This window comes from Mesoplodon mirus, assembly GCF_964341445.2.
Source record: "Mesoplodon mirus genome assembly, chromosome: 10".
Taxonomy (NCBI): domain Eukaryota; kingdom Metazoa; phylum Chordata; class Mammalia; order Artiodactyla; family Ziphiidae; genus Mesoplodon; species Mesoplodon mirus.
In genome coordinates, this window is record NC_138986.1 from 98,912,427 (window position 1) to 98,940,402 (window position 27,976).

Sequence of the window (27,976 nt, forward strand, 5' to 3'; positions counted from 1 at the left end):
GGAAAATAAAAATAGAAATTACAAATAAGTAGATCTTTGCCATCAGTAAAAATCTGGGTCACTTACAGGCGTGTTTTTCCAATTGTGTTTTTGTCTGTGGACTTCGGTAGCATAGTTGTCAAATAAATATTTCATTATCTCAGTCTAACAATAGATTTCATTCCAGAATACAACTGTTATATAACAAAACCAGTATGTTGCAGAAAATGTTGAGCAACCCAGTTTTAAGCTTTGTATATCCTTTGTTTGTAAGGAGTCAGGCATAAATGAACATTCGTCATTAGACTTTTCTAGTACATTTCTAGTGTATTGTGCCTTGGGCATGACACATCAGTCTGGTGCTTATCTTTTGTTACCTGTCAGACCCCTCTGGAAAGAGCCTCTATGCAATTCATCATCTGCAGTGTTTGTTTTGGGTATACATATAAATGCATGTTGAATGCATTTGTTGGGGATACTGTGGTTTCCAAAGCCAACTTACGTAAAAATGTGTGAGATGAATGATGAAGGGGACCTTCTGAAGGAGGTATGAAGTTAATAATTAACATGTTATTTATCAAAATACTGACAGCAAGGCTTTTTATTATTCTATGTCAACTGTTTGAGTGCCAGAATGAATAAGGACAATGTGATTACACTAGTTTTATGTCTACACTGGGGAAGTTTATGAAGAAACTCTCTACTACACATTGAGTTTATAAATGTAATAAAAACTAAATTCAGAATTAGCATTAGGAAAGCATATTTAGTTTGATGAATCATTTAAAATAACTTCATTAGGCACTGAGTTTGAAGCATAAGTATGATATAAAAATTTTTATGCCTATTTTGGTTGTTATTGAGAGAACAATCTTTGTTTTCTCAAAGTTTTTGTTTCATTCAGACAAAAATGCTTTGAGTTTAAATGACTAAAGGTAAGAAGCCATTTTCAAATTGTATTTGAAATGCATGTCATTTTAAATAGTGATAGCCACTCATCTGTTTTAGAATATATTTAAACAACACAGTTGTTAACATGTAGCATTTCTCATTACTTCTTAATGTGTATGTACCCAGCTGTGACTCCTGTTATTCTCACAGACCATTCTGAAAGTCTAGAATGTAGACTGGGAGGTATGTTGTGGTCAAGTCTGGGAGTATGTAGGTTTTCATTGGTTGAAGTTAAGAAGATACAGTGTAAGAAGCATGCCTACTCTGTGTGAGGCACTGTGGTAGACCAATGCACTGTGTTTGAAATAGTGGCAAATGAGAATAGACTCCTCCATTTAGTGGGGAAGACAGCTAAAAACCTAAGGAAGCAGGACTTCCCTGGTGGCACAGTGGTTGAGACTCCACCTGCCGATGCAGGGGACATCAGTTCGAGCCCTGGTCCGGGAGGATCCCACATGCCGTGGAGCAACTAGGCCCATGTGCCACAACTACTGAGCCTGCGTGCCACAGCTACTGAGGCCTGTGTGCCTGGAGTCCATGCTCCACAGCGAGAGAGCCCACCGCAGTGAGAAGCCCCTGCACCACAGCGAAGAGTAGACACCGCTCGCCGCAACTAGAGAAAGCCTGCACGCAGCAACAAAGAACCAACGCAGCCAAAAATAAATAAATAAATAAATTTATTTATTTAAAAAAAAAAACACCTGAGGAAAAATAAGGTAACTGCTGTGTATAATGAGCATAAGCAGTGTGCTTTGGGATGGAGACAAGTACTTTCCACAAGGGAACCGGGTTACACTGTGTGAAGAAGGGACCCACTGCGGAGTGGCTGTGGCTTATCAAGTAGTGTCCTGTCATTGTCAGAGGCATCAAATGATAGACATGTGTAAGAGAACAAATTAGTCTGAAAGTAAACTTGTAGCTGCAAATGATGGCTTAGAGAAAGAAAGTGATTAGTATACACATAATAGCTTTTTGAAATTTTGATTTCTAACTATTTAATTTCTTCTTGGATTAGGTTTTACTACTCCTGAGCCCATGGCAGAACTGTGTTTTCTCCCCCACCTTCCACAATTTTAAGGATTCCAGGTGACCCAGATTTTGTGAAAATATATGAGTCACACTCTCCCCAAAACCAGTCTAGACCAAATGTTGATAGTTCACTCTTAGGAGAATACAAAAACCAACAATATGATTTTAAAGTACACAATTTTTACAACAAAAGATATATTCTGCCTTTTTGGAAAAAGTTCCTTTGTAACTGGGATGGACATTATATTTAATAGATGTAGTAGATGTAGTAAAGGTGAGTCTTGGTGTCCACTTGACCCAACTCTTCATTGAGTAACCTCCTCTGTGCTTTCCTGCCTAGGGTCATATTTCAGAGAGAGAATGAATATGGGAGGAGCGAGGGAGATGGTGTGTGATATCCTTTTCCTGTTAACTGATGTCTAGAAAAGGACAGTGATTGTATGCTGTACCAGACACTCTGGTAAAGTAAGCAGCAGCAGCACGAGGTTAACAAAGACCCGATGGATTCAGGAGGGTGTCAGAATCTTTAGTAAAAATGAACTGTTATTAACCTTAGATATGGTATGTCCCTAAAGAATGTTTTACTGACATTCCCTATTCCAATGTCATGAAGTCATGCGTTCAGCCAAATTCTTATCAGTGGTGAAAAGAATATAGATCAAAAACACATTCTTATTCCTCAAAATACACCCTATGCATGTATGACATTGTGAAATTGAGGAAAATAGCAGCACATCAAGTTATCAAAATTAAAATCTATCTATCAAAAACCTGAGTGAGGCACTGAGTTGCGTGATATGCCAAGAGACCTGGGTAAGATCTCCTCTCTGCCCTGTAGATGCTTATGGCTCAATAGAGAAAACATCCACCCAGGTGGACACAAAAGTCTGAGCCTTCCACATTGAAATGTGGAAGAGAAATGGGTGCCAGCTGGGGTGAGACCAGAGGCTTCTCATCCTCTGCAGCCTCTGTATGTGTCAGCAGCAAGCGTGGCACCGGGGGAGGCTGTAACTGACTGAGGTCGCACTCAAGGCTAGAGATTCACCTACCCCAACTTACCCTACTTTTCCTGCTCTATGGTACTGTGTGCAAGTTTATAAAGACTTCTTGATTCTATTTTTATATTTTAAATGTGTTTTGTCTTTTAGGATTCAAAGTCTTGTCTTCAGATTTCAAGGTTTTTATTTCATTTTATACCTATTTTCATTTGCCTCAAGTGTACCTCCTTCCAGTTCATTAAGTGCCTCTCTCAATGTTAAAAATTAGGTTTGTGTTTCACATGCAGTGGCTAAGAGTACATTCCCTGAAGCCAAAATGTCTGTGTTTTAATCTCAGCTCTATTACTTACTATCGGTGTCACATGGGGCAAATTATTGGACTTCTCTGTGCTTCATTTGGGCATTAATATTACCAAATGGAAGAGGTGTTGTGGAGGGATTAAATGTCTTAATACATGCAAAGTGCTTAGAATAGAGCTTACAACACAGTGAGCACTCATGAAACAGGAATTAGTTATCATACATACTTTAGTATATTTTAGACTGATTAGTAATATCTTCCCTAAGTTTTCATTTTTACAGCCTTAAAGAGTTTTACACTTTTTCTTTACATGGTAGAACTTCATTTGCTTTTCTATGTCATAATGAAAAAATTATATGTGGTATACTTTTATATAAACACACATCTATTCACTTCTAGCCCATTAAGTCTTTCCTAAGGTATAGTGATGAGAACTATATTTAGTATTCTAGTTATAGGCACATCATATTTCTAAAAAGATAGAATGCCTTCTCCTGTCATGTTTAAAATATTTTTGATGAGACCCAGTATTTTTATCTACTGCAGCCTATCAGTTGGTATTTTCACCAACAGTTCTATAATATTCTTGGATCTTATTTCAACTGTATTACAAGAATCCATTATCATAAATATTATATGTATTATATTATATGCTAAATGTGCATTAAAAATTTCTACAAGTCTTTTCTTACTATTGAAGTATATTTGTTGCTTTTCTGTCCATCCACAAAGCCTTCAAAAATTACTTTGATCCAACCTACACAGATAAATATATTTTTAAGTGAAAATCTTAATTTCTCTGGAAAACGTGGAGATTTCTTTTTTGGTTCACTATGAAAAAGCAAAGTAAGACTGGTATACCAGCACCAAGCCCAGAGAATTGACTGAACGTTTTGCTTCCTTTATTATTTCTGCTTCCTTTGTTATTTAGTTTCATGTTATAAAAATAACATGGTGTTAGACCTTTATAAGAGCATTTTTTCCCTTCTCTGAAACTATTGATTAGGCTTTTTTTTTTTCTTGTATAGAATGTACTGTTGCAGATTTTGCTTTGCCCCCGAAGCTGCAATTTGCTCTGGGCTTGGTGCTGATGTTGCTTATTTGCCATCTTGCTGGGAATGGAAGCAAGATCCCAACTCTTCATTTGAGGAGCAGCCATATCGTTTACACTGTGACAATTGCTTCACACAGAGGCTTTTTATAATGATAGTTTCTCTATAATTCTTGGGCGGATGTGGATATATATTATGTTCCACCTAATCTGCTAACTAGTATATAGGTTATTTTATTGCAAATGTGGTGAGCATCTATGGTGGTAGAACTGGAAATGATCTGGGTCATCTCTGACATTTGACTCTCTAACCTCTCCACGAATGAGCTTGAGGACAAGAAGCTTGACACTTTTCCAAATAGCCCATCCCATTTTAGCCCATTATATTAAGTAAAATTTGGATTCTCTGTAACTTCAAAAAAATTTATTTGTATTTTTCATCGATGCACAGTTTCACTTCAAAGGATAGAGATGGCACTCAGGTTGGAATGTGAAGTTTAAAAAAAAGACTGAAATTTCTTATTGCTTTTCATGTATTCAGATGAAGGCTCCTAAAATGCAACACAGTTTAAGGATGAAAATTCTTTAAAATGTAAAGATGAAGGTCTAGTTTTTAGAATAAGTAGATATGTGGATATTGTCTTTGTAAGAATATCTTATTTTCTATAAGTTGTGTCCTTGTGCATAATGATCTCAGGGACTCTCTAATTTAGTGTAAGACTAAAATGACTTTGCAGAAACAGCTTGGTGGAAGGAGTGAATTACTCACTAGGACATAAAGAGGTGTTGATGTTTTTCTTTTTCTATTTAATTATTTATTGCCATGTGGGATCTTAGTTCCCCCACCAGTTATCGAACCTGTGTCCCCTGCAGTGGAAGCTCAGATTCTTAACCACTGGACAGCCAGGGAAATCCCTTAAGTTTTAAAATAAACTCCAAATGATGTTTATTTATCTGGGGAGCCAGACAACTTAAAAGGATAATAATTTGACCAACGTTTTAAATAAGACATGGAACAGATCAGAGTATACAAACGTAGTTAACTGCCAGGACTACAGAAAGTGAATATTTTGGTTTTCTTTAATGTTTCTGAGTTTTCTTTATTTTATTTCATATAGTTCTTTAATGTTAGAACATTCATTTGAAATATTAGCATGTTTCAGCTATGCTATAAGGAAGCATTGGAAATAAGGTTCTATATTTTAAAGGGAGTAATCATAACCCTGGAGACAAGGTGTCATTTTGAGGATAAAGACGGTGAAAAAAACCCCGAAGGAAAGGTGAAATTAGTGGGGAGAGAGGACAAAGTTGTGGAGCAGCTTGTCACCAGCAGAAGCTTCTCTTTCTCTAAGCCCTTCTCGAGAAAACTTTGAAGGATTCCACATAATATTTTATCTAGGAAAGCTGTTTTGATTATGTCAACCTATTGGATTACTATCAGGTCCTGTTGGACATTCAAAGAAATCTCATTTAGTATTATTTATGAAGGAGAGATCTGAATCAAATGTCCCTTCTGGCCGTGTGTACACCTTGGTTGCCATTCATTCATTCATTTATTAGAAAATACTTAATCAATTTCCATCTTATTCTAGTCAATATATTAAGCTCAAGGGTATATCTAAAATGGCCCCTTCTAGGACTCTCCAATCCTTTGATTAGGTTCTCTGTGTCAGTCTTTCCTGATTTCACTTCCTATGCCATCTGTCTTGGATTTCATGTCTCATTATTTTAGCCTCTTACTTGCCAATATCTTCAACTTATTTTTGTCATTGTCTTCCTGAGTTTGTATCATCACAAAACCTCAACCCTGTGTTTTTCACAACCTCAACAGAGCTTTGCTGGAGAAAAAGAATTTACCTGTGAAGATTGGTGCCACTAAAACTTTAAAGTCTTCAGTTCTTTTAGACACTAGACATTATTGTTTCCTGAGTTGGCTTTTTCTCGTTCTCTGCTATGTCTATGTCAAACCACTTCCATTCTTCTTAAGCCTTTAGTTTTCCATATACTTACTGTCTGAGCACACCCAGAATGGATAAGAAAGATCAAAGTTTAAAATTAGTTTTAAATTCATAATCTGCCACTCATTAGGTGCAATTAATCTTACTGAGGTACAGTTATGTCATCTAAAAAGCACTCATTAAACGTTGAGGATTCCCTTCTTTCTCTCCTACTCCTAATTCTCCTCTTCCTCCAGATTTTTCCTCTTCTCCCCTCCTCTAACCTTCTCTCTTCTATCTTCTTTACTTCCTCTTATGGAAGGAGATATATTAAAGTTATTCCTGGGCTTCCCTGGTGGCGCAGTGGTTGCGAGTCCGCCTGCCGATGCAGGGGACGCGGGTTTGTGCCCTGGTCTGGGAAGATCCCACATGCCGCGGAGCGGCTGGGCCAGTGAGCCATGGCCGCTGAGCCTGCGCATCTGGAGCCTGTGCTCCGCAACGGGAGAGGCCACAGCAGTGAGAAGCCCGCGTACCACAAAAAAATAAATAAATAAAATAAATAAATAAAGTTATTCCTTCATTTCAACTCTAGTTTCCATACTTTTTGCCCTTTCAGGGATCTCGCTTTATCCTTTTTCTCCTTTCTTCAACATCCCCTTCTTTATAGACTCCTTTCATCAATATTTAAATACAATTCATGTAAGACTTTTCTTCCTAAAAGCAACATAAGCTTTTCTTGGACCCCTATGCACTCTCCCAGTGGCCATGCTGTCTGTCTTCTTCTCTTGTATTTTGAGTTGTATGTCCTGCCTGTCTCCACTCGATGGTGGTGGACATCTCTGGTGCACTTATTGTGTGTGGACCCAGGACTGAGCACTTCTCAGTCCTCCTCAGTTTACTGCAGTCTGGCTGCTGCTCACATTTTTTCACTGAAACTGCTCTTACCAAGGCCTCCAGTGACCTGGTTGCAAAAAACAATGGGCAAGTTTTAATACTAACTTTATTTATCATTTCAGTAGCATGGCTTATTGGTGCTCCCTTTTTTAAATATAGCTTTTATCTTTTTTATGTCAGTGAAGCCATCCTGTCGCAGTTTTTTTCTTTCACATTCTCATCCTTTGTTCTCTGACTGCTGTCGGGGATTCAATTTCTATGTTTAATCATTAAATACTGTTGTTCTCATTTTTATCTTAGTCCTTATTTTTTTCAGTCTCTGCTCTTTTTTCCTTAATAATTCCAACCACTGTCAGGCCTTTGTTTTTTTCCTTTTGTTTCATCTTTTGAGTTCTGACCCATATGGCTAATATTTGCTGGGTACCTCCAGATGATACACTTATCTTATATTCTTTATACCCAAAATAGAACCCAGAAACTCTCCTCTCAGGTCTCCTCCTCATTTGGGTTTCCTGGTCAGAAACCTTACTGCTATCTTGAATCTTTCTGTCTACTTTATTTCCTATATCCAGTCAGTCACTGACCTGCCAAATCTACCTCCCAAATATATCTGTAGTATACTCATTTTTTGCCTCATCTCCACAGCCATTATCCTAGTTCAGATCACTGTAATCTCTACCCTAGATTGCCCAAGTGGAAATTGGGAGGTCTAAGTAGTTCCTTGGTTTATGGCTGCAGAAGTTCTTAATTCTAGAAGGGGCACCTAAATATATACATGGCACTTAAGGAATCATGATACTTTGGCTAAACTAATCATTGCCTTAGGGTTTGGAAAGATTGGTAAGCCTGGGTTATGCAGGGCCTCAGATAATACTAATTTGAATTTTTCCTGAAGGAGATGGGAAACTGTGGAAGTATCCTAAGCAGAGAAATAGCAAGACAAAATTGTGATTTAGAGAAGTGATATGGGCAGAAGTCTGGAGGATGGGTAGGAGAATGATAACACTGAAGGTAAGGAGGAAGTCAGTAATGACTGTGGTAATCTAAGAAAAATGTGGGAAATGGAAGCACTTACTTTTTCTTTCTTTTTTTTTTTTTTTTTTTTTTTTTTGCAGTATGCGGGCCTCTCACTGTCGTGGCCTCTCTGGTTGCGGAGCACAGGCTCCAGACGCTCAGGCTCAGCAGCCATGGCTCACGGGTCCAGCCGCTCCATGGCATGTGGGATCTTCCTGGACCGGGGCACGAACCCGTGTCCCCTGCATCGGCAGGCGGACTCTCAACCACCACGCCACCAGGGAAGCCCCATGGAAGCACTTACTTTTAAATGGGGAATTATTGAACAGAATTACCACACTGTATTTAACTCTTCCTACTTTATGCTGCTTTCAAGTTTTCACTATTATAACAAAGATGGCACTGGACATGCATATCACTTTACATATTTTGAATTATTTTCTTAGACCAAGTTGCCAGAAGTAGGAAAAGTGTTTAATAGGTATGGATATTTTTAGATAAGTTGATGTTAGTTTAGAATGTGTTCTTTGAAATATCTTTTCTACAAATATTTTGAACACATTTCTTCCCCCTTTCTTTGAAGAATACATTTTAAGGAAACTGAAATTCTTTTCTCTTTGATATATTCTTTTAAATTTGATAATCACTGATCCTTTTTAACATTATTTCTAACACATGTTAAAACTTGACGTGGCTTTTTTCCTCCTGTGCTGTACAGTAGGTCCTTGTTGGTTATCCATTTTAAATATAACAGTGTGTACATGTCAACCCCAAACTCTGATTTTATTAATGAGGGGAGGTACATGAAAAAGCAAGCAAGCAAATACAAAAACAAAAAGAAAAATTAAAAAAAGAAACAAAAAAAACAAAAAGAAACTTGATGTAGGGATGTGGGATTTATTTATTTTTTTTCTTGCTGGCTGTTTCATGCATCTCCCCTCATCAACAAAATCAGAGTGTATGGTAAATGAGTTAATAATTATACCACAGACTATAGCCAGTATACAGGGGTTAAAACAGGGATTTTTAAAGTATTGACATTGAAAAGGTAACAGAGAAAATTAAAAGTAAATCAACAGGGGATTCCCTGGTGGTGCAGTGGTTGAGAGTCCGCCTGCCGATGCAGGGAACACGGGTTCCTGCCCCGGTCCAGGAAGATCCCACATGCCACGGGGCGGCTAGGCCCGTAAGCCATGGCCGCTGAGCCTGCACGTCCGAAGCCTGTGTTCCGCAATGGGAGAGGCCACAACAGTGAGAGGCCCGCGTACCACAAAAAAAAAAAAAAAAAAGTAAATGAACAGAATCAGTGATATCTAGAATCTAAATAACACTGGTTACTTTATTGGAAAGAAACTTATTAGGTTAAATTATGCCTAAATTTAATGCTTGGCAGTACCCCTTTAGGTTAAATATTTTAGTTAACTTGATCAGCCACTGAGTGGAAATGCAAAATGACAAACATATTAAGCCATATGAACAATTTTCAAAGGAAATGCTGTGATGAGAAAAACATGAATTATGAAAATATCTTGTAATATGAAATATTCTTTAAAGACCATTCCTGTGTATGAACTGAAGTCATCTGATAGAATGATAGTAGAAAATTATCTGAAGTGTGAAAAGCTTCTTTGGTGGAAATATCAAAAGAAATCAGAGTCAACCTGTTGTAGTAGAATTTTGAGACTGTCCAAATTAAGCATAAATTAGATTTTCATGTTCACACATATCCGTGTTTATGCTCATGGTTTTTCCAGCTTCGTTTATTGACTTCTTTCTATCTTTAGTTCAAGTGTCCCCTCTGCTGTTTAAGCTTGGCCTAGTTTCCCTGAAGACTCTCTGAAGACCCTATTTATAAAACAATCTGCCTGTTTAATAGCAGTGCTGTAGATTACAAGCATGAGTATGTTGGCTCCCCACTGAGAACCCTCAGACTACTTGACATACCCTCACCTCTCTGAGACGTTCCACTAGCTTACTGTGTTCAGAGTCTAGAGATGCTTAGAAAAGGAAGGGATTAGAGCCTGACTGAATAGGAGTCATCTCTCATGAGTTAAGGGCCCATGAGGTAGCCTAGAAAGAGGTATCTTTGAAGCAGAGATCCTCAGTAATGCATGGTGCCTGGGTAAAGATAATCATGACTAACATCTATTTAGTACTACGCATCAGGCACTGCTTGTCCGACTTAACGGTGTAACCAGGGAATTTGTCGGCTGCACCCGTAATGTCAACTACTTGATAAACATTTCTAAACTGGTTGGCAAACAGCTGCTGACAATAGTCCCTTGAAGGTACCCCAACTCTCTGAACTTCTCTAGCTCTCCTACTGTTTCCCTGGGGCCCTTAGACCTCTCCATAAACCATCTACTATAGAGTTAACACCTGGTCCTGCAGGGACCCTCTAGAATCCTGTTCTGGCTTCCCAGCACCCCAGCAATGATTCTGGGGCACTCTGACTGACTGTATTCATTAACAATGCGTTAAGCACTTGTGCTCTGGAGCCAATTACCTGGGTTCGAGTCCTAGCTCTACCATTTACAAGATGTGTGGGCTAATTAGTCTTTCTTTGACTCAGTTTTACTCATCTCTAAAATGGAGATGACAATGTATCTATCTCAAGTGGTTGTTCTGAGATGAAACGCAGAGCATTTAGAAGAGAGCTGACACATAGTAGGTAAAATAAAAGTATTTGTTATTTTTATTATCTGTACTAATGGTTAAATATCTTGACCATCTGTACTAGCCACCACTGCTGGGGAAAAGATAGGTCGTCTCTGCTGCTATCATTGTGCCCGGGGCCTCTAGCACTGCTGAATATTCTGAACAACATTCCAGTCTTTTTGAGATCTGGCTATATGGGAATTGAGTATCTTTCTTTTCTTCTTTACTACTACTTTATACTTTAAATTGATTGTCAACATTTAAAAAATCATACAATTTCAAATGAAAATCCAGATTTCTGGCATTCCTTGGAAATTTGGAAAACTGGCATCACTAGGGCCACATTTTGTCGTGGCAACTATTCGCTAGACCCACACATTTGTTCTTTCCTTGGATGGATGTCAGCTCTGGTGCTCACCATACAGCCCACTGTGTCTCTGTTACCAGTTCAGCATTGAGTTTGCTGCCTCTGAACTAGGGTAGCCTAACTATCTCTTTCTTTGTAACATGGGAGCCTTCAACTTCAATAACAACACTTTATCACCTATACTAGATTGTAAGATTCTTTATGAAAGGGACCATGTTTTATTTATTCTTATGTCTTTGATTTTACCTTACCCATAGTCCTCATTGTTTGGACTGATGAACTTTAAGCTGATAGTGACTTAAGATGTTTTTAACCCTTATTCTGGAAACAGTTATTAAAACACAATATAATTATAGAAGAATATGTAACTGAGGGAGTTGAGTGAACAAATTTTTACAATTTTTATAATCCTATAATATAGAAGTGGAATTTCATTTAGTTCAGCTGTCTGCTATGGTGATGTGGGAAGCTCCTCAGATAATTCCCATTCTTCCTTGGCAGTTATATGACCTTGAACAAATCATTTAATCCTGGTGAACCTGTTTCTGCCTTGGCAAAACATAGGTGATAATAAATGTTCCCTGAAAGTTTTGAGTATTAAATAAGATATAACATATTGTTTGGTTATAAAAATACTTGTAAAATGTTAATATACTTTGGGGAATTGTACTTACAGCAGTGTTTACAGATGAAAATACCAAGGCTCCAGAGGACTTGCTACTTAGTGGAAAAGTCAGAATTAGGACTCAAATCACATGAATCTTGACTAGTAGATTTTTTTTTTTTACTGAAACATCATTCACATTGTAACTAAATGTAGTTAAGAGATTAAAGAGAACAAAAATACTTATTGGAGGTGAGGTAAATCAGGGATCCACTAAATTTCTTTGAGCTATTATAGAAATGATCATTTTAGTATATAAAGGAAAATCAAAGGACTGAACTAAATGTATTCTTCATTTGAAAAAATAATTGAACATCTATTTTGGAGTCAGAGGCACATACTATGACTTAGTTCTAGGGTTCTTATTGGTGAAATTCTCAGTTTAGGAACTCGATAAATTGTCCTTGTTTTTCTCTTAATAAACTTCCCCTTTTGGTCTGGTTTATATCAAGGCAGGTGAAAATTACTAAAATAAACATTCTCTGGGTTTGAGTCTCTGAAATTTAGGAAGCAGAATGGCATTTTGGAAACCAGAGGACCTGTTTGCATCAATACTCTCTACTTTCCATTCACTTTTGTGGCCTTGGGCAAGTTACTCAGGATCTCACTTTTCTCATTTGTAGGATGGAGATTCTAACATCTTGAGGGTTATGCTGAAGAAATGTGCCTGACAGAGTGCTCAATTGTAGCACATTGTTATTTGGTTGCAGTTAGAGTTCGAAGCTGGAAGAAATCTTAAAATTTGTTTCATTTGATTCCATCAATCTGTGTATGAGAGGATCCCTAATGAATCAAACTAACACAAACATTAGTCTGCTCAGTTTCCTTTGAAATTTGTGTAACTGGACTAATACGTCATTTTCTAAAGAAGACTTCTTAAAAATAACCAGAGACATGAATATGCAAAAACATTTACCAAAATTACAACTATATAATGTATATTTCTGGCAATGCAATCTTAGAAATTGTGAATATATACAATAAGTCTAGTATGTCACTGTCAGAATCCTATCCAAAGTGCATAGGGAAAATTTACACAAATATTTGAATAAAATTATAAACTACTAGAAAAAAATAAATGACTATAACAGTAAACATCACATGATCCAAATATAAGATTATCTGTAGTGAAAGACCACAATTTTCTAAAAAGTGAAATTTAAAATCACACAAGATGTTAAAAAAAAGAAAAAACACTATGGCCAACTTAAAAATTGCTTCAAAATTTAAAAGGCTAGATCTCATGTTAAGTGTTCTTATCATAATAAAATTTTAAAAATTTAAAGTATAATGTTGGTATTTAGTATACATTAAGTGCTTAATAAATATTAGTTCCTTGAAAAAAAATCACACAAAGACTTTATCCTATGAAATATATCTTTTTCAAAAACATGGTAACAAAAAGAACAATGTATCATAACTACATGTAGACACAAAACAGTTAAATTCATGTTTCTTCTTTTAGTCTTCAGAGATTGAATTGATTTAATTGACAAATGGTACAGCTGTTCCCCAGCAACCACTCTGGACATGTATTTATAACTTGCCTCCAGGGACGGAAACTTCAGAAATAGCTCTTCAAAAAGAAAATAGCTCGAAACATTTTAGAATATAGTTTTTGACCTTGACCCTCTCACCTCAAACCACAATGAGGAGTTTGTAAAAAAAAAAAAACATTAAAAGTACCAGTGTCAGCATAATTCCTTCCAGGTTCATCCAAGTCGTTGCAAATGGCAAAACTTCATTTTTTATGTCTGAATAATATTCCATTATATATATATATATATATGCCATATTATCCTTAGTGAAATAAGTCAGACAGAGAAAGACAAGTACTGTATATTTTCACTTATATGTGGAATTTAAAAAAATGAACAAATATAACAAAACAAAAACAGACTTACAGATACAGAGAACAAACTACCAAAGGTGAGAGGTGTGGGGAGGGATGGGCAAAATAGCAGTAGATGATCAAGAGATACAAACTACTAGGTAGATAATAAATAAGTTACAAAGATATAACGTGTAGCACAAGGAATATAGTCAATATTTTATAATAACTTTGTATGGAGTATACTCTATAAAAATATTTAATATTGTACACCTGAAACTAATATAATATTTTAAGTCAATTACACTTCATTAAAAAAATCAGAAAAGTTGACTTGGTAGAAGTAATGACACCTACACAAAACTTAAAATAGAATCTGTAGTTAGTACATTATGCTGTGCATAAAATATCAAGCCATTTGAGTAGAAAATAATTGATTCTTTTAAAAATTATTTCAGTGAATTAAAAATAAAAGTGGATAAATGAAAAAAATCAATGTCAGCTTTTTATTTAAAAAAAATCTTATTTATTTCAGTTGTGACTCAGGACTGCAGGGATGATTCTGTCCGCTGATGGGGCAGAGACACCAGAGCTCTCCATCCCCAGCCCCTGCCTCACTGTCCAGCTCCCCGTGGGGAATTGCCCTTGACAGCTCTGTCAAGGGATCCTGTCAAAGATTATAACTAGAGTGTTGAAGTTAGGTTATTTTGTTTTAATATGTTTTTCTTTAGGTTTTCCCAAGCTATAAAACAGTTTGAGCATGATATTGTTTCACACACATAAAATACAGTCACAAAATAGAATTTTATGAAAGCATGTACTTTTTTTGAAGTAAATATTGATGCAATTAGGATGAAGGTAAGAAGAGGAGAATCTAATTCCTTAGGTATAATACTTATGTCTCTGGTCAAAAACATTAGAGATCCTAAAAAAAGAGAGAGAGAAATTATAAAAGAGGGATTTTTAAAGCTAAAATGAGTTTGGTAAAATTACTTAAGAATAAATAATGCAAAATATCCCAGAGTAAAAGATATAGAAAATCTTGACTAGTTGGGCAAGATTTTAATTTATTTGATGATATTATTTTGTACCACATATAAAAAGAGATACAGAAAATCCATCCTGTCAGCAAAATGTTGAGCCTCTTAATTTTGAATTATTCAAGTGGATGTGGAAACAGCAAAATTTACCTTGTTTTTAAAGTCTCATAGAGTCATTTTTATATCATCATTCTTTCTTGACCTCCAAATCTCATTGTATGCATGCTCTGTTATTTGACTTTTTGTTTATTAATTATTACAGGACACCAGAGATGAAGGTAATGAGACTAAAGCCAGCAGGATGAGTAACTTAAGAAAGACAAGAAAAGAAGTCACTAAACTACATATGTTTTCAACTGAAATAGGAGAAGTTGATATAGACAACTCAAAAGGTATCTTGCTCCTATGATCCCTCAAGAATATGTAGTCAAAGACAATCTCTATTTGGTCTCTTCTTCATAAAACATTTTTCTTCTCTTCTATGGGAGAAGCAAAGAAAGAAAGAAAATTTATTCCTACATAGGCAACATAAAAGAAGGAAAATATAGGCTTGCAGTATAAATATATAAAACTAATAAAAATATTTAGAATTTAAAGGGAGTAGAACTAGGAAAATAGTAGTGTGAACAAAAGAGTACAGAACAGAAGGAACATATGAGTAAGAAGAGAAGCATATTTCTGCTCTGAGAAATGAATACAAAGATCATTACTGAGAGAGGCCACAATAAATATGTGGATTAAGTTTTCATAACACATGTTGGAAATCCAACTAGACTCCAATGGATTTGAAACAGTGCTGAAACTAGGAGTTGATTTGGACAACAGTCTGAATTCTAGGAAGAGTTGTGTTCCAAGGCAGGGGCAGTACAAATGGCCAGTGCATGGCAACAATAAAATGCAGTTAGACTTTTGTAAACTTTATTATTGTTTTAAAGTTCTCTACAGAAAATGCAACCCCATATGGCTTAAAACCAGGGTGAACTACTCCCACTGCCCCTTATTTGGTATGTCATTGCCTAGGAATAAATTATTTTCTCAAGTATTCCTCTTTACATCATATTGAAAGACAGTTGAAAACAGTACCAACATTTTTAAACATGTTTCTTTCTTTTTTTAAATTGACATATAGTTGATTTATAATATTGTGTTAGTTTCAGGTGTACAGCAAAGTGATTCAGTTATATAAATTTTTTCAGATTATTTTCCATTATAGGTTACTACAAGATATTGAATATTGTTCCCTGTGTTATACAGTAAATCCTTGTTTTTTATGTATTTTATATATAGTGATGTGTATCTGTCAATCTCATACTCCTAATTTTTTCCCTCCCCACTCTCCCTTTCCCCTTTGGTAACCATAAGTTTGTTTCTATGAAAACCATTAAATCTACTACAGAAATTGTAAGTCCATTTCTGTTTTGCATATAGATTTGTCTTACTTTTTTAGATTCCACATATAAGTGATTATCATATATTTCTCTTTCTCTGTTTGACTTATTTCACCCAGTATGATAATCTCTAGGTCCATCCATGTTGCTGCAAATAGCAATATTTCATTTTGGGGGCTGAGTAATATTCCATTGTATGTATATATATATACATATACATATACATATATATGTATATATATATGTATATATATATACATACCACACATACCACACCTTCTTAAACCAATCATCAGTTTATGGACACTTGGGTTGTTCCAATGTTTTGGCTATTGTAAATAGTGCTGCTATGAATATCGGGGTACATGTATCTTTTCGAATTAGAGTTTTCATCTTTTCTGGATATATGCCCAGGAGTGGGATTGCTGGAACATATGGTATCTCTATTTTTAGTTTTTTAAGGAACCTCCATACTGCTTTCCATAGTGGCTACACCCATTTACATTTCCACCAAAGGTGTAGGAGGGTTCCCTTTTTTTAATCTAGCAGTTATTTGTAGACTTTATGGTGATAACCATTCTGACTGGTGTGAAGTGATACCTCATTTTGATTTTGATTTGCATTGCTCTAATAATTAGTGATATTGAGCATCCTTTCATGTGCCTGTTGGCCATCTGTATGTCTTCTTTGGAGAAATATCTATTTCATTTTGATAAAACGGCCATACTACCCACAGCAATCTGCAGATTTAATGTGATCTCTATCAAATTACCTATGACGTTTTTCACAAAACTAGAAAAAATATCTTTAATATCTATATGGAACCACGAAAGACCCAGAACTGCCAAAGCAGTCCTGAGGAAAAAGAACAAAGCTGGAGGTATAACCGACCCAGATTTCAGACAATACTACAAAGCTACAGTAATCAAAACAGCATGGTATTGGCACAAAAGCATCATATAGATCAATGGAACAGAATAAAGAGCCCAGAAATAAATCCACACACTTAAGGTCAATTAATATTTGACAAAGAAGGCAAGAATATACAACAGAGAAAAAACAATCTCTTCAGCAAGCAGTGTTGGGAAAGTTAGACAGCTGCATGTAAATCAATGAAATTAAAACATTCTCTCACACCATATACAAAAATAAACTCAAAATGGTTTAAAGACCTAAATATAAGACATGACACCATGAAACCCCTAAAAGACATGAATTGTAGCAATATTTTCTTACACCAGTCAATATTTTCTTTAGGCCAAGGCAAAAGAAATAAAAGCAAAAATAAACAAATGGTACCTAATCAAATTTAAAAGCATTTGCACAGCAAAGGAAACCATCAACAAAACGAAAAGACAACATATGGAATGGGAGAAAATATTTGCAAACAATGAGACCAACAAGAGGTTAATATAAAAAATACACAAACAGTTCATAAAACTCCATATCAAGAAAACAAACAACCTAATAAAAAATGGGCAGAAGACCTTAACATTTTTCTTTATTTCTACAGAAAGGACTAGGAACCAAGTGGTGTGTCACAAATTGGGGGATACCAACAAACCAGTCATGGGACCTGGCTCTGCTGAATCTCATTTGCCAGAAGATGACAAGGACTCCAAAGATCAGACAATAGTGATAAAGCCATTGCCCCTCAAAACATCAGCTAGCGCTCCTGGTGGTGAATTTCACCCAAACTCCAGCTATACTGGTAAGGACTCTGGGACAAACTGGCATATGGGTCTAGTTGCTAATCCCAAATTATATTTGAATTAGTGACATTGTGTTGTCGGTTGAAGATGCTAGCCTGAAAGTCAGAACAATTGAAATAATTTATACACCTGTCATTTATAAAATGCTTTACAGTTTTCTTTCCCCACTAGGCTGCTCATCTGGAAAATGGGAGGGTTGCAATGCATGATCTCTCAAGACTTTTCTAAAAGTAAAATTGTTATTATTATTATTTTTTTTAGATTCTATTCCCATATAGGTCATTACAGAGTGTTGACTATTCATTGTGTTATACAGAAGATTCTTATTAGTTATCTGTTATATATATATAGTGTGTATATGTTAATCCTAATTTATCTCTCCCCCCTTTCCCCCTTGGTAAATGTAAGTTTGTTTTCTACATCTGTAACTCAATTTCTGTTTTGTTAATAGGTTCATTTGTACCTTTTTTAAAGATCCCACATATAAGATGATATTTGTCTTTCTCTGCCCTTCATACTTCCCTCAGTATGACAAACTCTAGGTCCATCCATGTGGCTGCAAATGGCTTATTTTGTTCTTTTTAATGGCTGAGTAACATTCCATTGTATATATGTACCACATCTTCTTTAACCATTCCTCTCTTGATGGACATTTAGGTTGCTTCCTTGTCCTGGCTATTGTAAATAGAGTTGCAATGAACATTGGGGTGCATGTATCCTTTTGAATTATGGTCTTCTCTGGATATATGCTCAGGAGTGGGATTTCTGGATCATATGGTGGCTCTATTTTAATTTAATTTTATCTTTTATATCTTTATTGGAGTATAGTTGCTTTACAATGTTGTGTTAGTTTCTGTTGTACAACAAAGTGAATCAGGTACAAGTATACATATATCCCCATATCCCCTCCTTCTTGAGTCTCCCTCCCACCCTCCCTATCCCACCCCTCTAGGTCATCACAAAGCATTGAGCTGATCTCCTGGGCTATGCAGCAGTTTCCCACTAGCCATCGATTTTATATTTGGTAGTGTACATATGTAAGTGCTACTCTCTCACTTCATCCCAGCTTCCCCCTTCCCCCCACCCATGTTCTCAAGTCCATTCTTTATGTCTGTGTCTTTATTTCTACCCTGCCAGTAGGTACGCCAGTACCGTTTTTTTTTTAATATTCCATATATGTGCATTAGCATATGGTATTTGTTTTTCTCTTTCTGACTTATTTCACTCTGTATGACAGACTAAGTCCATCCACCTCATTAAAAATAACTCAATTTCTTTCCTTTTTATGGCTGAGTGGTATTCCATTGTATATATGTGCCACGTTTTCTTTATCCATTCATCTGTTGATAGACATTTAGGTTGCTTCCATGTCCTGGCAATTGTAAATAGTGCTGCAATGAACATTCTGGTACATGTCTCTTTTTGAATTATGGTTCTCTCAGGCTATATACCCAGTAGTGGGATTTCTGGGTCATATGGTGGTTTTATTTTTAGTATTTAAAGGAATCTCCATACTGTTCTCCATAGTGGCTGTATCAATTTACATTCCCACCAACAGTGCAGGAGGATTCCCTTTTCTCCACACCCTCTTCAGCATGTATTGTTTGTAGATTTTTTGACGATAGTCATTTTAACTGGTGTGAGGTGATACCTCATTGTAGTTTTGAGTTGTATTTCTCTAATAATTAGTGATGTTAAGCATCTTCTCATGTGCCTCTTGGTCATCTGTATTTCTTCTTTGGAGTAATGTCTATTTAGATCGTCCACTCATTTTTGATTGGATTATTTTGTTTTTTGATATTGAGCTGCATGAGCTGTTTGTATATTTTGGAGATTAATCCCTTGTTGGTTGCTTTGTTTGCAAATATTTTCTCCCAATCTGTGGTTTGTCTTTTCATTTTGCTTATAGTTTCCTTTGCTATGAAAAAGCTTTTAAGTTTAATTAGGTCCTATTTGTTTATTTCTGTTTTTATTTTCATCACTCTCAGAGGTGGATCAAAAAATATCTTGCTGCAATTTATGTCAGAGAGTATTCTGCCTATGTTTTCCTCTAAGAGTTTTTCAACATAGTTTTGGAAGTCTTAGCCATGGCAATCAGAGAAGAAAAAGAGGTAAAAGGAATCCAAACTGGAAATGAAGAACTAAAATTGTCACTGTTTGCAGTTGACATGATACTATATATAGGAAATCCTAAAGATGCTACCAGAAAACTACAAATGTTCATCAATGAATTCAGTAAAGTTGCAGGTTACAAAATTAATATGCCCAAATCTCTTTCATTCCTATACACTAACAGTTAAAGATCAGGAGAAATTAAGGAAACAATCCCATTTACATCAAGAAGAATAAAATACTTAGGAGTAAACCTACCTAAGGAGGCAAAAGATCTGTACTCAGAAAACTATAAGATACTGATGAAAGAAATTGAAGATGACACAAACAGATGAAGAGGTATACCATGTTCTTGGATTGGAAGAAAGAATATTGTCAAAATGACTATAGTACCCAAAATAATCTATATATTCAAAGCAATCCCTATCAAATTACCAGTAGCATTTTTCACAGAATTAGACAAAAAATTTTACAATTGTATAGAGACAAAAAAGACCCTGAATAGCCAAGGCTATCATGAGAAAGAAAAACGGAGCTGGAAGAATCAGGCTTCCTGACTTCAGACTATACTACAAAGCTACAGTAATCAAACAGTATGATACTGGCACAAAAACAGAAATATAGATCAATGGAAGAGGATAGAAACCCCAGAGATAAAGCTATGCACCTATGGTCACCTAATCTATGACAAAGGAGGCAAGAATATACAATGGAGAAAAGACAGTCTCTTCAATAAGTGTTGCTGGGAAAACTGGGTAGCTACATGGAAAAGATTGAAATTAGCACATTCTCCAACACCATACACAAAAATAAATTCAAAATGAATTAAAGACCTAAATGTAAGACCAGATACTAAAAATTCTCTTATTCTAAATTTATGGGTTATCAATAGTGATATAGCTATTTTGGCCTATGAGTGTATTGGTCAAAAATCTGTGGGATCCAAGTGATAGAAATTAATTTTAAAATTATTTATTCCACATAGGAATCCATGATGAAAAGATTGAACAAACAAGGTTTGGAAAGGTAGAAATATAGCAGGGTGTAAGGTTAAAGATACAGTGTCTACCAGGCTACTCTCACTTCTGAAACCAATTTCAAGACTGGGAGTTCCCTAAGACTAACCTTAGTTTTGATAATTAGCTATAAGAACTCACTGAAGGCTATTATCCTCAAGGTTATGGTTGATTACAATGAAAACAAAATACAGATTAAATTCAATTAAGGAAAGGTTTCATGATGAAGAGTCCAAGGAAGTTCTAAGCATGGAACTCCCACTTGTCCTCTGCCACTGAAGTCATGGACAAACACTATTTTCTTGGCAAAGGTGTGTGACAATGTAAACGGAGTATTGCCAACCAGAGAAGCTCACCTTAGTCTTGGTGTGCAGGTCTTTATTGGAGCTCCACAGTCAACTGGCCACACGGCTGACCTCAGTCTCCAGCTCCACTGGGGTCAAGCTGATGCCACATGACTCAGTAATAAATGACATTGCTGGACTCTCTAGTGTGACCAGAGACACAAGGAAAACAAAGGCACTCTTGTCAGGCAGGACATTCTAAGGGCTTAGAGATTACCAGTCAGGGCCAAGGGTAAAGGCCAGAGCTCTCTTTGGGCAAGGTTAAATTCTTTACCACACACAGGGCCTAAGAAGTCCACAGAGCCTGAAAGTGAACACTGTCAGGCTCCTTATATATTAATTTTCTGTTGACACCATAACAAATTTAGCATTTTAAAAGAACACAATTCATTATCTCACAGTTCTGTACATCGGAAGTCTAGGTTTGCACAGCTGATTTCTCTGCTCAAGTATGTCAAGGCCAAAATCAAGGCGTTGGCCATCTTAGTTCTTAGCTAGAGATTCTAGGAAACAATACACTTCCAAGATCATTCACACTGTTGGGAGAATCCAGTTCCTTGCAGTCATAAGACTGAGGTTCCTGTTTCCTTGCTGGCTGCCAGCTGGGGTGGCCCTTAGCTCCTGGAAGCCTTTGGTTCTATATCTCTGAGCCAGTAGTGCCTCAGATATTTCTCATGTTTGGAATTTCTATGAATTCCTCGTCTTCCACACCTCTTTTCTGCCTACAGCTGGAGAAAGTTCTCTGCTTTTAAGGGCTCACCTGAATAATACAAGACAATAATACAATAATACAATACAATAATACAAGACATGTTTTAAGGTCCATAAACTTAACTACATCTGCAAAGTCCTGTTTGCCCCGCAGCTTAACATATTCTACATGTTCCAGGGTTTAGGGTGTCAACATCCTCGGGGGCAATTCATACCATCTCTCATGTCTGCATTTCTCCGTGGCTTCATGAATGTCTCTTTCTGTGTTTGGCTTCATGAATTTCTCCATGAAGTGAAGAACATGAGCGTCGGCAGGCTCCAAGCATCAGGGACTATCAATACAAATGCCACAGGGGCCAGAAAGATAATGCCAATGAGTGAGGTGTGCTGGTGAGAAAGTAGTGAGTGCTACTCACTCAGAGACCACATGGCTTGCAAAGCTGTGAATATTTACTATCTGGTCATTTACAGAAAACATTTGCCAACCCATGGATTAGAGGATGCATACATACCCCATTTGAAGGCCACCTCAGAGTTCCAGCCAATGGTTGCTGCAGAGAAATGTTCACCCAGTATTGCCAAATCTTTCTCTTTTTTCAAGAGAAGGTTGAACTCAAGATTTTTATATGAAATTTTCTGATATTTAAGTGTCAACTAATTTTAAAAATTTCCAAACACTGGGAAGGCTAATGAGAAAATATCTGCTGACTACACTGGCTCTTTCACAGTTTGCGACCTTTGTTTTATATAGTTTCAGGCATAAAAGAGAAATGGAATTTACCATTATTTAGTCTCAAGTCAAAATATCTGAGAAAAGAACTGTGTCATGAGCTCTCTTCTCACCAATCAACTATGACTAGGGGTGTGGGTATAATCATTGATTGATTCAACTTTATTAATTCACAGTCTTCTTCTTTGGCCCGGGGCTAGATTTTTTACAGACCCCAAGTACCAGAAAGTATCCAACTCCAAACAAACAAACAATAAATAATTTCAAAATTAATATAAAAATAAATGTCCAAGATAAGTGTAAGGAATTTCAATGTGGTATTTTCTTCTCTATAATAACTACTTTGAATTTATTAAAAATGTATTGTTTCAAAGAATAGCTCCCCCTACCCTCACTTTTTATTGTTTTTGTTTTTGTCACGGCTTTTATACCAGGTTATTCTGCCACCCGTGTTTTCCAATACTGCTGAGCTAACGTGATGTGGCCAAAGGTGGGGTCACATCTGCATTAACAGTGCGGCTCTCAGAGCAGCCAGGTCGATGAAGGAAAGGAATATGGCAGCCGTCCCTAAGCTGAATGTATTACAGAGTGTACTCTCAAATGCACTTTTCCTCTTTTTTTTTTTTTTTAAACCACGAGCCAACAATTATCACAAATGACTCCACTCATTAAGCCTCCTTAAATTGGGTACATCCAAGGCATTTTTTTTTCTCGTGTTTTTTTTTAAGCTTTTTAAAAATTTATTTATTTATTTTTGGCTGTGTTGGGTCTTGTTTCTGTGTGAGGGCTTTCTCCAGTTGCAGCGAGCAGAGGCCACTCTTCATCGCGGTGTGTGGGCCTCTCACTATCACGGCCCCTCCCATTGTGGAGCACAGGCTCCAGACACGCAGGCTCAGTAGTTGTAGCTCACGGACTCAGTCGCTCCGCGGCATGTGGGATCCTCCCAGACCAGGGCTCGAACCCGTGTCCCCTGTATTGGCAGGCAGATTCTCAACCACTGCGCCACCAGGGAAGCCCACTTTTCCTCTTTTGAAATGAGTTTTCTGAAAGCCCAAACACCTATTTAATTTGCCTTTTATAAGTGACCATGGCTTGTTCTGTATAACTGAAACATGTCCTCATTGTCATGGAACATGGACATTTCTCCAAGGCTGCTATAGAGCTTTGAGGTTTGCTTGGTTTTTCATGTTTTCTTATTTTTCCCCTTAAAAACTCACAGCCATAAAACTTCCTCTATAAAAGCACATTGATTTAATTTATTAACTCTCTGAGGAGATGGCAAAGGAGAACACCTCTCAGGAGCCACAGTATAAGAAAAACAAATGAGCCCCTGAAATGGCAAATATCTGTCTGCTCTTCTATCATACACATGTATGCTCTATCATACACATCTGGGGAGGGTTGACCAAAAGGTTTAATTGTAACTAAGAAGTGTAATTTATTTGAAGAAAAGAAAGTCAGACAATTCAGATTAGTTGATGCCATGAAAATGAAATTTTTTTTTTTTCTTTTTGCGGTATGCGGGCCTCTCACTGTTGTGGCCTCTCCCGTTGCGGAGCACAGGCTCCGGATGCGCAGGCCCAGCGGCCATGGCTCACGGGCCCAGCCGCTCCGCGGCATATGGGATCCTCCCAGACCGGGGCACGAACCCGTATCCCCTGCATCGGCAGGCGGACTCTCAACCACTGCGCCACCAGGGAGGCCCTGAAAATGAAATTTGATTGAATAGGGCTGTCATATTTGGTGAAAGAATTAAACTTTTAAATGAAAATTTGATACTTAGGATACATATCAAAATGTGGTGCCAATTTTTACTTTTTAGTTAGACAAGGTCAAATCACACGATGTATTAATTACTTAACTAAATAATTAAATCACATTTATTATTAAATTATTAAAGGAATAGCCAGTGAGTGCCTATGATATGTCTGTACTGCTTGGAGGTACTGGGGATACAATAGCAAGTAAGTAAATACATAATAAGTAAGCTCTCCTGGGGCTAACATGCAAGTGGTGAAAGACAGTAAACTTGTATTACACAACAACATGGCAGGTGGTGATTAGGACCCTGAAGAAAATGGAAACTGGTCAGTATATTATTATGGGCTGAATTGTGTCTCCTCAGAATTCATATGTTGAAGTTCTAACCCCTAGTACCTCACAATGTGACTGTATTTGAAGACAGAGTTTTAGAAGAGGTAACTAATGTTGAATGAGTTCTGTAGAATGGGCCCTAATCCAATATGACTGGTGTCCCTATAAGAAGCGATTAGGAAACACACACACAGAGGGAAGACCATGTGAAGAAGATGGCCATCTACAAGCCAAGGAGAGAGGTCTTCAGAAGAAAACGACCAATCCTGCTGACAGCTTGGTCTTGGACTTCTACTCTCCAGAACTGTAAGGAAATACATTTCTGTTTAAGCCTCCTGGTCTATGGTATTTGTTATGGCAGCCCTAGCAAACTAATATATACACTCACTGTCCAGCCATAGTGTAACTTGGTGATGTTAGAGAGAATCAGTGGTTGGACTTTTCCACATTGTGATCAAATCTCAGAGAATTAATACTTCAGATGATTATGTTTTATTTTCCCAGCACTTTAACCATGATAAGTTATCCCACCTTTGCATTTGGTGGCATGTTTATTGTCTATAGTTTCCTCACTCAATAATATAAAGCTCTCCAAGGGTGCCCAGCCTTTTTCTGGCTGCCCCTATAATATATGTGCAATATAAATAGTATGTGGTAACAAAAAACAAATCTATATTGAGTGGATAAACCTTTTTCTTATTTTAAAATAACACACATTTATTGTAGTAATTGTAGAAGATACAGATAAGGGAAAGAACTAATGATTACCTGTGATTGTATTATTGGTGAACCAGTAAAATGACTATTCCTTTAATAGGAGATGTCTTCTGATTTTTTTATGTTATTAATATATTTATGGTTTACATGTAATTGTTTATTACGTTTAGAATACTGATTATCTGAAATTTTCCATATTTTAAAATGCCTATAAATTTTATTTTCTTTAAGGAGAATTATTCGTCTTGGGCAGAACACCCAATACTTCAGAATAAGTTTGGGAACACAGCAGCTGCTAATTTGGCATAAAACACTGTAAATGCTACAGCTTAATTGTTTCTGTTAAATGGAAGGTAGTTATAAAGCCTATGGAGCATCAGAGCAGCCAAATTTATCAGTGACGGGACAGCACCCCTAATATATTTGCATAGGTAGAACCAATCAAATGACTACACATGCTTCATGTACTTAAAATCTACTTAATCTGTGTTTTTAAACTGTCAATCTTTATGTTTTAAAAGCATAATTATATCTCAAAAAATGATACTCAAGCATCACTTTAAAATTACAGCTGTTCAACATCAGTGATGTGACAGATTGATGGGTATTCAGATTCAGACATGATCATGGTACCATTTACCAGGGTTAGAGTAATTGTGCTCACTTGATGCATTTAAGAAACATTGATATGGTGCTTACTGTCTGCCAAGAACTGTTGAATAACTTGTTTAATCATCATAACAAGCCTATGAAATAGGTAATACTGTGTCAGTGAGAAAGCTGAGGCACATAAGAAAGCTGAGATAAGGCAAGTTGCCAGGGCAAAGGCAGGATTTGTAGGGAGGCAGATGAGTTTCAGTGTTTGTGCTGAATGACTACAATCTGCTGCGTCTCCGAAAAGTCAGACAGTAGCCAACATCTATGATGTGCACTGTGTGCCTGATTCTCCCATATGCTTTAGATACATTCAGTCACTTTATGGTATTGAGCCACCCACCGAGAATCAAAAGGTCTGGGTTCCAGTTTCAATTTTGGTGATGGACTGAGAGCGTGATTCAGGGAACCTGGTTGTACTTCTCTGGGACTTAAGCTACTGAGTTGGTTGAATTAGATGTTATCTCCAGTCTCTTTTAACTCTAGGGTTTTAGAATTTGTAGACTATCTTAAAAGTCTTGAAAAAAAACTTTTTTTGAAGTTTTCTAGTTTTTTAAAAATGGAGTACTCAGTCTAGATTTTTCATCTCCTACACTCTCATTCTTGAAAAACACTTTTATATTCTCATTTATACAAATTTTATATTTGACAGAGATGTAGATGTCTTAGATCCAGATGCCGTTATAAAGATATATAGCTCTTTTGGCAAAGAAAACGAAACAAAAAAGCAAACCCACAGAAAATAAAAACAAACAAATAATTTTACCTTTAATCATACAGGCACTTTTTATTTGTGTAAAACCAGTTAGTTCAAGACACTCAGTCTTTTTGATGATACTCATCTATATACAGCCTTATATGGTGCCAAAGCAGTGATGTAAATATATTCTAATTCCCATAAGCAAAGACATTTTCAGTAAGTGCTTACACATAATATTGCTATTTACTTAAGCAAATAGAGTTAACCTTCACCTCGTCCCAGGTGATAATCTTTTAGACTGTTTAGGAACAATGTTCTCAGGAATAAGCCAAAGACATGGAAACATATGATGCTTTTGTTAATGATCATAATGACTAATTTGCTATTCTCTAGCCTCATTTTACTTCGCAGTTCATCATGATCTAATGATTTAGACCATTTTTTATTTTACAGATAACACCAGGGACAGCACTCCAATTCCTACTGCACCTCAACTCTCCTCTAGAATGAAACACATTAAACAAGAAATGGCCAAAAATCACCTTCAGTTTGTGCGATTTGAAGCAACAGACCTGCATGGTGTGTCTAGGTCTAAGAGTATCCCTGCACAATTTTTCCAAGTGAGTTTTGCAAGTAGAGTTATGATTGAATATAATTTCATTCAATTCATTTGCAAGCAAATGGTCCTCATTGCTCTTTCTTATGTTATTGTAATCTATACAGCAATTCTAGTTGAAAACCAATCATTCATTGCGTTTCTTCCCTTGCCACTCTCCAGACACATTATTGTTTCCCTAAGAGCTGAATGTATACATTCAGCTCCCAAACAGCAATTCATTTACCCAATATAAATATAGAACTAATTAAGACTGGTAATTTTCATTCTTCTGCCTTGAATAATTTCACTCCTTTTTTCTCTTATTGCAATTATGAAGATTATAATTTGTTTGATATGAGAAAATTACAACAGAAGACCCAGGAGTAAATACAAAGAGAAAAAAAAAGATTAAATAGAATTTGCTAGATAAAAAGCATATCCATTTTAGCTTCTAATTCTGATAAGAATATATCATATTTTTGTTGG

At 36.4% G+C, this 27,976-nt stretch overlaps 1 protein-coding gene across 1 annotated transcript in view; it reads left to right on the plus strand.

Moving 5' to 3' along the window:
- Positions 1 to 496: 496 nt before the first annotated feature.
- LOC309811254 (lengsin) overlaps positions 497 to 27,976 on the plus strand; it is a gene marked incomplete at both ends in the record, with an annotated part of 30,483 nt that continues 3,003 nt past the window's right edge. Inside the window, 4 exons of the mRNA XM_082633835.1 lie at positions 497 to 526; positions 14,977 to 15,106; positions 17,616 to 17,813; positions 27,346 to 27,512. Coding sequence (XP_082489961.1) covers positions 497 to 526; positions 14,977 to 15,106; positions 17,616 to 17,813; positions 27,346 to 27,512 — 525 coding nt within the window. The remainder of the gene's footprint in view (positions 527 to 14,976; positions 15,107 to 17,615; positions 17,814 to 27,345; positions 27,513 to 27,976) is intronic.